Raw genomic sequence first — 11,294 nt, forward strand, 5'->3', positions numbered from 1 at the left:
TTAAGTAAGTAAGCGGATATCAGAAAGATATTTCTTCTTCTATAGAGTACATAGAGCGACAGGACAAGTCGCGATCCATGATCCACTTCAGATGTAGTCGGTGTAAATGAGCGATAGTAGTCGCATTGTAGAAATAGCCGAGCTGACCTACATTTTTTCTGACCTGCGACCCCTCCACACGATGTAGAGTTCATGAAGCACTTACTACATGTCACAAAACTTTATCGAAGACGAAAGACAGCCTCAGACAGAAAAATACGGGTATAAAATTCAGTAAATTCTCCGTATATAGATCCTAACTCACAATGTACGGCACCTCGTGGCCTAGCGAAGACAGCACAGTCCAAACTTGTCAGCTAAATCCCTTCCTTTGAAGAGTGTGGTTCCATAGCAGAGCTTAGTTGTCATAATTGTTCTTAGAGCGACCCCTACACACGCCACTGTAGAGACAATTTATAGAGAACAACGAAAACAACATTGTACATTTAAGCAATTATAGTAAACTCCCTCCATGCCAGGTCCATTCGGACGAAAGCAAACTTTGCACAGCACAATGTAAGACGCGAAGCCGACTACACTATGTCGTACAAAGTTTGCTTTCGTTCTTTATGGGCCGGGATTTGTTCGTGGTATTGTTTTATAGTTTTGACAATGCCTGGAAATTAGTTGACAAAGTAAACATCTGTGGCCAAAATGTTTGATAATCGGACACATTATCAGTATTATTGGGGATGACGTTTGATAATCCATTGGTACCGACAAGGCTATAATATAATATTTAATGTCATAATGATCAGATCAATATTAATGTTAGCAGTGGGACAGCCAATGTCACAATAACAACATTCGCGACATGATTTCGATCAGCACGTAAAATTTCAAGGAAATGGATGTACTAAAATGGCATAATATCTTTGAAGAAACACAATTTTGAAATTAACTATAAAATATCTTACGATATTAAGTGGTGTACTTTTTGCAAGATGAACTTTAGCATTGTCAGCCTAGCTCTTTGTGAAGGGCGATCTGAAATGAACCACGTTAGTTGCAATTTTAAGATTCACCATAGGAATAAATAGAATTAGTCACAGGATCCAGACTAACATCATATCGTGTAGCTAAGTTCGTGTGTGATTTTTAGGAGTTCACAACCATAGTTTTTTCTCCAGTAGAAACATCATGTCTCTGCATCTTCATTTTACAACTGTTACAATTAAGTGTCATCAGTATTTTACAGCTGACAAACATTGCAGGACAACTTACAGTGCCTCTAATAGTATTTATAACATCGGCTCATTTGTAAAACAGTTTCAGTATCAACAGAAATGTGTAAGTATATATAATAATATCTGTTACTTAAGTTTCAAGCATCTTGCAATCTTCAGACAGAACTAAAATTTCCTTAGCTCAACAGTCTCTTTTATATGGTTTGGACATACCATTGTATTGTTTTCCTATAGGTAGAGCGTTTATTTAATAGCTTAGATTTGTCAGCATTGATAATGTGTAGCTTTTCTGATGTACACAGATTACATCGCTTGCTTATGTCAGAGTAACTCGATGCCTTGTCAATAATTAACCATGACACGTCAAAGACCCGGTCAAAGTTCTTAACAGACCAATTAAACTTTATTATATTACCATGCCCTGCCCGTCGCATTTTGATTGGTCGAGCTGAACCACGTGACTGACCACAAATACACAATAATGGTTCGTTTACATGCCCGTGAATATGAATAATAAGATTAACAACTCAAAGTATCGTAACTCTACAGCTCAAACATAAATCATAATCAATCACAAAATAAAATGGAGCACTTGTATGTCAAGTTGTGATACTTTTTTGAAAACATTTCCGGATTTGCCAATTTTTTACGGCGCGCGTTACAGTGCGTCGCGTATTGCTCAGTTTCTGGGGCCCAGTTGTCGTTCGCTCCTGAAATTTTCGGAAATTTTGACGGTTTTCTTGGGTTCGTTGATAATATAATGGAAATAACAGACTCCGCTCTGACCATTAACGTTTATTTGTGGGCGCGGGCTCGAGGAAAGCCAAATTAACGGGCTCGGCAAGCCTCGCCCGTTAATTTTTGGCTTTCCTCTCGCCCTTGCCCACAAATAAACGTTAATGGTCAGCGCGTCGCCCGTTATTTCTATAATAATTCAGTGCTGTTCTCATACTTTTTGTTTCGGAACGATTGCATGTGATTAGCTAAGCCCGTCTTGAAGGTGTTATCAGTGAGTCCGATGTAAACATTCTTCTTGTTGACTGTTGACTGTTAACTTGTTGAATGACGTAATTGTGTTACTTCTGTGTCGAATGGCTGTTTATATCTTGCGACAGTGCAGTGTATGATTGGTACTAGCCTACCAAAAATAGATCGTTCGACTATTCTGGGAGGAATACTATTATAAGGTAACGTTACTTATGTTATATTGTCATTCATGACTATGGAAGGGCGTTATTAATTGCCAAATGTGAGCTAAGGGCATGATCTCTCATGCATTTAACATATTGCCCTGTACATATCACATATTTTCCTAAGCATTTCACATTTTATACAGGGCACTTAAATCACTTAAATGCTGTTCCTCGCATTTAGGATGTTCGGACCTGCGCACGAGCTATGTTATAATGTGCATTTACAGTGCTGTCTTGGGCATTAAATATGATAGGATGGTCGTCCGCACTTATAGCAATAGCGCCTTTGAAAATAAAATATTCACTGAAAACGAAAACATATTCCGAAAATAGCAAATTTCATCATCCTTTGACGGAAACCAGCGTTCTACGGTCATTGCATGAACTTTTCCTGATGTTTTCGATGTTTTCGTTAATATCTCAAAACAATTTACCAATTCAACTTTATTAACATCGAGAGAATACGATAGTAAGCGCACACCAAAACGTCCGCTCTCTTGAGATGAATGGTGATTTCATAGTTCGTCTTCTTCAATATTTAAATCAGTACATACAGAGGTGATATTTCGATACGATGAGCAGACCACTACAAATACATGTACATACAGTACAGTAACAGGATATACCCCAAGGAGAAAAAGTCAAGTAACTAGGAAGGTTTGTTTTTTGTTTTTTCTTTCCGCCTACAAATGGTTATAAGTCGATGTTATTTCCGATTTGCACTGTTCTATATTTAGACATATTTTCGTTCCGCCTAAAAAAGGAAATGAGTACTTACGTTGTCATTTTTATTTGCGCCTTAAGGGTCACTAGTTTATGGTTCTGGGTGTGTATATCAATCATTCAATTACCACGTAATCAATTGCGTGACCACACATAAAGCAATTATTGTCACGTCAAGCTATTGGTGCAGTAAGTCACACCGGTTTATGTTTTAAAAATGTTTCAAGTGGTTAAACATACAACTTCTTCCTCTGATTAGTGTTTGGCAATCGCTCATTTTTTAGGTTTTTGGTGCGTACTCCTTGCTTAGCAATTATTACAGACGGCTACTGGTTATAAATAATACTACACAAGCAGACAAGTTACAAACTATAAATAGTTGATCTGAACCTAGCTTTACTTAAAGTCAATACGCAAAGGAGAACAAATCACATGACAGGGAAATTGTACGCGTGGTTTGCTTTTATTTCCTCTTTGAATGCTTCTTATTTAAGGCGAGGCGCGTACATATAATCAGTTGCACACTACTCAATTCAAGGTTCACAAATACCAGGAAGGTGTCGAAACAAGGTAAAGTGACTTACGTTATTTTGTTGATCAAACTGGTTTGTTTTGAGACGTAAGTAAAACAGATTGTAAGCAATGGTTTTCTCCTTGGTTGATGTTCCCATTTCTCCGTTCTGTCCTCACAGCTCACCAAAGAATAATAATATCATGTGCTTGCCTGTTGGGCTTAGAGTATTCGTTATTCTTGTTGCCCACCAACACAGAGTTAAGTTGCGCTAGGATTGTCACACGCCAATCTATCATATCATATATTTGGAAGCTGTAAATGCCTGAGTGAAAGCCATGCTTGTGCACATTTCAAAATAGATGGGTTTTTTTCCTTGCTCTTTTTATGACTTTTCCCTGCATATTGTACCCGGACATTGCACTTTGTCTTGTAAGGCGTTAAAAGTAATTGAATTAGATTTAATTGGTAACAGTGATATAGGCGCCTTACAATCAAATGAAAAGGCAAACTTATCGGTCTATACCAATGTACTTTGATTTTTGAAGGAATAAAGAAAAATCAAAACCTTGAAAATGCTCTCGGTGATATTACTTTGAATGAATCCGAATAACAACATTTCCAGACACCGATTGTCTACAAATCAATATTGAAAACAGTCAGATAGGCGGTGTGAGAGAATAAGGTATTAAGATAAAAAGTGCGAAAAAAAGTTGAGAAAGCTGTCTAGACTCATGACATTTCATCACCGATTGAGCAAATTTGAAAGTGGCTATCCCTAGAATGTTGTTGAATAGCAGTAAAGATAAAGACAGTAATGAAAAGCATGAGTGAAGAAGATTCATCATACGCTAATTTTCCCCCCTCTCTCTCCCTCTCTTTCTCTCTCTCTTTCTCTCTCTCTCTCTCTCTCTCTCTCTCTCTCTCTCTCGCTCTCGCTCTCGCTCTCTCCCCTACAGATTATATAACAGCATGGAAGAATCGATGCAACAACCACTTCTTGAGGGTGTAGGCAAATGACCTCAAGGCTGTAAACACTGGCCACTTGTTGTTAGATTCTTTCTATCGGTGCTCAGCTACCCAGTGGCATGCCCAAATCGAAAGTGCATTGAACACGCATCGATATCCCTTGACAGTACAGAGTTCAGTATGATGCCATTGTTGGTACACTCTGACTGCAACAGTAACAGCAGTAACAGCGAGACTGGAAATGGATCGCATTACGGTTCTACTACTAATGCTGAAAACTGTCCTGTGTGTCAGAGTCTCAATCCACCATGCAATTCTAATGTTCAAAGTAAGGACAAGTTTTTCTTCACTGTTCCTTGTTTCTTACCTATTTACGTTACACATGAACTGTTTAACAAAAACTGTTGCCGTAAATTTCCAGTAAAGTTATTGTTGACATCTCACTTGACTCGACCAGATGACAAAAAATGTCAGAGAGGAAGCGGACCAGTTTCTTCATTTGTCACAAAGTCATTTCAGTCAGTCAGTCAGTGTCAGCACGGTCTGTAAGTAAGTAACTGCTAGTCGTCGGTCAGTCAGAATGCTAGACCATCACTCAGTCCTGAAGTAATTTATTTTAATTCATTTTATTTTCATCCATCATTACAGTTGAGGTACCCATTACCCGCTACCCAATGGAGCAATGAGGACTAACGTGCCTTTCTCAAGGGCACAACACCGTGCTGGAGTCTCCGACAAACTCACCATCCTCTAATAGTGAGTTCGTTACTCCAGCACGGTGTTGTGCCTTGCTCAAGGGCACAACACCGTCCTGGAGTCTCGAACTTACCATCCTCTAACAGTGAGTTCGTTACTCTGGACTTGCTTAGTCTCGAACAATCCTCTGATAGTGAGGTACTCTAACCACTACTCGATGGTGCCTCCCATAAAAGTCATGTTGTTCCAGACTTTGTCCTCAACAAACTCATATATGTCCACGTTTTACATCAATATGAATGGAAAATACTCGTGGTTTTAATAGCTTTACCATGTCATGGTTAAGAAAACTTTGTTGGTCTCTTTTTTCACAGTCCAAGGACGTGGAAGAGCTTGGAAGATCCGTATGCTATGGTTTGCAGTGCTCTCTGCTCTTTTCACCATCAACTACGTGCAACATCTTGTCATCTCGTGGGCAAAATCCCAGTTTGTCCTCTACATACTGTCATATTCTTCATATTTCGGACCGATAGTCGGGATTGTCGTCTACCGTCTGATAGCCTGCCACATCAGATGTCCTCCAACCGGAACAAAATCGTTTTATGCAATGACCGATGAAAATGTCTTAAGTCTCTTGCATCGCGTAGATCTCAGAGATATGAAACTACACGGCATCTGTTTCTTTATTGGCCCAACGATAAACGCCTTGCTTATCACGTCGTTCGAAATTTACCACGTCTCAACAAACTGCCCAAACTTTGACGGTTGGGGCATGGTCGCATACATAAGTGAAGTTATCGGTTTCTTTGTCTTTGCCGCTTTCTGGTACCTGGTTTTGCTCATGCGCAAAGCCCTAGAAAGAGATCTGAAATCAACGTGTGCCTTTCTCAAATTACATGCATCGGACAATTCCGTTAGTAGGCACCGCCTTATGGAGAGTTTTGTCGAATATTCGAGACTAGATCACTTAATTTCTTGTTGGATGATTTTCCAAATAGCCATAAACACTTTCAAACTTTCTTGTCACGTGTATTGGAACTTTCACTTGAACAGCTACGAGGGTCAGTTAATCGCACTCAACTTGTTAAATATACAGATTTGGTTACAGGTTTCAATGTTTTTTATATTTCCCCTTGCTGCTGCTGATGGTCTTAATATTAAATACGTTTGGTTGAAGTTTATGGCTTTAGTTGAGTACGAACAAGGTGAACGTGGCTACTGGCCCTCCTTTAAGATGCTCAAACACCTGAAACCGGTCAAGAGCAATGTTTTTCTTAGTCTTGCCTTTTCAGTCCTTGGGGTGTTTTTGTCCCTTCAGTTGAAAGGCCAGTGGAAGAGATTTTGGACAGCGGATTCAATTTGTTACACTATAAATGACTGAATTGTATATGAAGGTAATTGTCAAATATATATATGTTACATTTGTGTGATTGACAAATTTCATGCATTTTGGATTGTCATGGTCTGTAAGACGTTGTTTTGAGATGTTGATTATACCCTCCCCTTAGAAGTCACAATTGTAAGTAACAAAATTCAAATAAACCATAGTGGCTTACAGGTAAATCTGTTTGTTTTTGTAACATAAATGTTTTATTCCTCCTCCAAGACAAAATTGTTAGATGTAAAAATTAATTTCCATAATGTATTCAGAAAAAACGGGATATGCAACGGAACACAAAGTTTCCCTTGCAGAACGTATAGTTTGAAACTTTCGGGGCGAAGATTTTAATATTTCAGCAATTAGGCTAAAATATGACATTTTGAACACAAGATACGGTATTAGCAGTAGATAAATAGACAAGTACTTCCATTTAAGTACTTCCATTTAACATTAAATGAATCGTGTACTCAAAGGTAGGGGTGTTGCTTTTTTACTGTATCTTAAATTGCTGCGGCAGTTTTTGATTTGATGCCTCCGGGTTTGGCTAGAGTTAAGCAAACTTTGTAGGTGATGATCTGCAGGAAACCACTATATTAAACTTGTGTAGAGTAGTGTAAGATAGTGCATCCCTCAAGAGACTTGTAGTGCAACGATTGATCCCTTGTAGCTGTCACTTTGAATCCTTGACTATACCTTAGCGCATGTATTCAACATCTCCTAGATATTTTAATACGTGAATTGTATATTAAATTTACGATGTGTTGCATTTTCGCTATCTTTTTTTTTTTGCATATTATTGTAGTGTTATTCGTCAAACACGGCGAACTTTTGTAAGCTACGAACATCAATTATAGCCGTCAATATTTCACGATTTTCCGTCATTTTCTTAAACTTTATGTAAATACGTATACACTTAAATTACGAATACCCTTAATAAATATAACAAGAAACATCCATTTGTTAGTACGTTTTCTTGATTAGAGCACCCTACGTGGTAATACAAAGCTGCATCTGAAGTTCCGAGGAGTTCAACCAAAGATATGGGAGATTAAATGAGTTGAATGCTAAAATTCATATGTGAATTTAAAGTTTGCATACCATGCTGCGAATGGTCCTGTGATATGGAGGCACAAACAGTAACACAGCAGCTATTAAAGTACATGATGAAAAAAGAGGAGTCTGCAACTCCTTCTGGAATACACGAACACTTTCAGTGATCTTCAAATGTTGGGAATTTGTCCATGTTTCACCAAAAGAAAAAGGTAGATACTTTGAATTAGGCTCCACTTTTCGTAGGTAACTTTAGCACCTCGCACTCACGATTACAGTAGAACTGCTAAAGAGGATTTGCCACGCAACCAAATCATAAGAATGATAGCACGATCGTCATGTCTTGCTTAAGAGACGTTATTTTAAGTAAGTAAGTAGGCTGATAGAATAAAGCTTTTTCTGTTTCGATTTGCAATATACTATTAAAGCGACAGGAATTGGCAAGATCGCGATGTGACTGTGAAAGTTGCGAGCAATGAATCAATTCAGTGGAAGTCGGTGTACTCTAAAGTTACTGGTTGCTAACAGCTCCAGCAATAGGCATTTTATAATGGAAAAAATAACATAAAACAGCATTGAATATGCGATTGTTTTCTTCCATTTCAAATGGCTGTATACTCCTGGCGACAGTGCAGTGTATGATTGGTACCAACCCACCACAAAATCGATGGTTAGACTATACCGGGAAAATGTTAAAAGGTATAACATTACTTATATTACATTGTCAGTCATGAGAATGGAAGGCCATAAGTGCTTTAAGTGAATTAAAATCATGACCTCATTTCACATGTTGTCTGGTGATTTTGTCCTTTGCAATTAACATGTTGTCGAGGATACTTAAATGTTGCGCTTGTCATTTAGGATGTTTTCTAGTCCATGTACAATGTTGTATATCTGTGCATTTACAAAGTTCTCCTGGGCATTTATCATGACTGGTGGAGGTCGTCTTCTTGCTCGTGCATCCAATTTCAGAGCTATAGCGACACAATAATATTTTTACTGAAAACGGGGAAATAACCTGAAAACGCTTTCCAAGTTACATAATCTTTTGTCGTAACCAAAGCTATTGCACGCAAGTTTCCAGTTTTTTTGAAAGACATATTTAAAATCTAAATGAAGTTTATCAATTAAATTTTTGTTAGGTGGATATGTTTACAAAGGAGAGAATCAGATGGTAGGTGCATACTTAACCGTTGACCAAAGCGTCTCCTCTCTTGAGATATATCATGATTTCATAGTAACACATGTTTAATATCTAAATCAATGCAGTCTGTGAAATTTCGACACTATATGAATGTACAGTTACGGTAAGTGGATATATTCAGATAAACTAAAGTATTAAGGTGGTTTATATTTTTTGTTTTTGTTCCGCCTTCCGCCTTCAAATGGAAAACTCGATTTAAATCATTTCCGCCTTATTGTATATTTATGTTTATTTTCTTTACGCCTAGAGAATGTTATGTGTACCAAGTTGTCATTTTTATTTGCGCTATAAACGGGTTATTTATACCGTATTTTCCGACCCGAAAGGGTCACTTGTTTATGGCACTGGCAGCTGGGTGTATATATATCAATCATTCGATTACTATACAATACATTTATTCGACTACACTTGAAAATTATTTAATGTCACACGGTTTCTACGTAGCTCACACTTGTTTACTTTTAGAAAATTACTCAGAGGTCAAAGATCAAACCTCTCCCTACCGGGGTGACAGATCGCTCATTTGTCAGGTTTTTGGTGTTAACTCTTCCTTTCACAATTATAGATGGCTATTGTTGAAATATTATTGGACCAGCTGAAAAGTTACAAGCTCTAAATAATTGCTCGGAATCACGAGTTACTTTAATTCAACATGCATGCCTTTGGAGAACAAAGCACATTACTCATTAACTGTATGCGTGGTTTGCTTTTCTTTTCGCCGCAAATGGTTGAAAGATCCGTCGGTCGATGGCGCTCGCTATGGTCCCTCTGTTGAACGAGGGGAGAGCGTAGAGAGCGCCCTCTAGCGACGAATCTTTCAGTCTTAGGTGAAGCGTGTGTATAAGAATCAGTAACTCACTTCTCAAACGGTTCACAAATACTAGGAAAGTGTTAACACAAGGTAAAATCACCTACTTTATTTGCCGATCAAACTAGGTTTATTTACGCATGAGAAAAACGGATTGTATGCAGAATTTTTTTGCTGATGTTCAAGATTTTCTGCTCTATTCGATAAAATTATTGATGCTTTCCGAGCAGCACATCAAATATTAATGATGCCAATCGCTTCCTGTTGGGCTCCTGGTAGTCGTCAGTCCTGCTACCCCGCCGACGACGAGCCATGTCGTGTTTGGATCATCATTCACCAATCTATCATCTAAGGGACCGTTCAGTTTTTACGGCCGAAGGGGGGCGGGCAAAATCCAGGGGTGGGTCATCATAATTTTGGAATCCACGAAGGGGGGGGGGGTCATCACTTTTTCACTGGTAGGAAAGGGGGGTCACCACATTTTCAAAAACATAATACCTACAATAAAGTTCACTTTATGTCATGGCCATGATCGACCCTCTTTACCGGCGGGCCGCCTTCGGCGGCCCACTACAATAAATATATACTTTATGTATTACCCATGACCCTCTTAACGGGCAGACGCCTTTGACGGCCCACTCCAATTAGGTTTACTTCATGCAATGGCCATGATCGACCCTCTTTACCGGCGGGCCGCCTGCGGCGGCCCACTACAATAAATTGACTTTATTGTAATACCGCATGACCATCTTAACGGCCGGACGCCTTCAGCGGCCATGGTCAGTAAAGTTTACTTCGTGCAATGGCCATGATCGACCCTCTTTTTACCAGCGGGCCACCTTTGGTTGCCCAATAGAATAAAGTTGACTTTACGTAATGGCCCATGACCCTCTTAACCGGAGGGCTGCCTTTGGCGAACCACTCAATTAAAGTTTACTTTGTATAATGTCCATGGACATAAGTTTATTTATTTATTTATTTATTTACTGGCTGGGAACAACGGGCTTTCGCCCAATTACAGTTCCAGCAAAAGAAAAAGAAACTAACAAAGAGCACAACAATGAAACAAAGACAGTAACAACAATTAAAAAAACAATCATTGGTAAAAAATACAGATCTAAAAAGAATAAACATTATTAAATAAAAATCTGCGAAATTGCCCATAGTTACAATTAAAAATATCAAAAGTCTCATTGTTTAAAATACTATTCAAATTTTTCATAGTTCTCTGTAAAAATGCTGAGGAATGAGCAATGACTCTTGATACATTAGGTTTAAAATGTTGTTTTGAGCGCAGAGTGCGAGAAGGCACATGCAGACAGATACGCTCTAGAATTTCGGAGCTGTTATAAAAAGAGAACATACATTTGTAAAAGAAGGTGGCATCCATAAAACACCTACGCTCTTGTAGAGATGGGATTTTGAAGAAGGTACAGAGTTGGTTGTAGTAGCCAGATGAGTAGGTTATGCCAGTTTTACCGCACAAGTATTTGAGAAATTTACACTGAACTCTTTCGAGACGGTGAATGAGAT

The 11,294-nt window shown here is 38.5% G+C and overlaps 1 protein-coding gene across 1 annotated transcript; it reads left to right on the top strand.

Annotated features, from left to right (window-relative positions):
• Positions 1-2,692: 2,692 nt before the first annotated feature.
• Positions 2,693-7,593, top strand: LOC139123294 (uncharacterized). Its single transcript, XM_070689437.1, has 2 exons — positions 2,693-4,950; positions 5,693-7,593. Exons 1-2 carry the CDS (start codon positions 4,803-4,805, stop codon positions 6,697-6,699), a joined length of 1,155 nt encoding a protein of 384 aa, XP_070545538.1. The 5' UTR covers positions 2,693-4,802; the 3' UTR covers positions 6,700-7,593.
• Positions 7,594-11,294: the final 3,701 nt, after the last annotated feature.

Source organism: Ptychodera flava, chromosome 22 (assembly GCF_041260155.1).
Source record: "Ptychodera flava strain L36383 chromosome 22, AS_Pfla_20210202, whole genome shotgun sequence".
Classification (NCBI taxonomy): domain Eukaryota; kingdom Metazoa; phylum Hemichordata; class Enteropneusta; family Ptychoderidae; genus Ptychodera; species Ptychodera flava.

What these genes read in the sequence shown, in the direction of transcription:
- LOC139123294 (XM_070689437.1), top strand. Translation starts at nt 4,803, where the DNA reads ATGATGCCATTGTTGGTACACTCTGACTGCAACAGTAACAGCAGTAAC. An exon ending in ATGCAATTCTAATGTTCAAA is followed by an intron (nt 4,951 to 5,692) that starts GTAAGGACAAGT and finishes CTTTTTTCACAG; the next exon opens with TCCAAGGACGTGGAAGAGCT.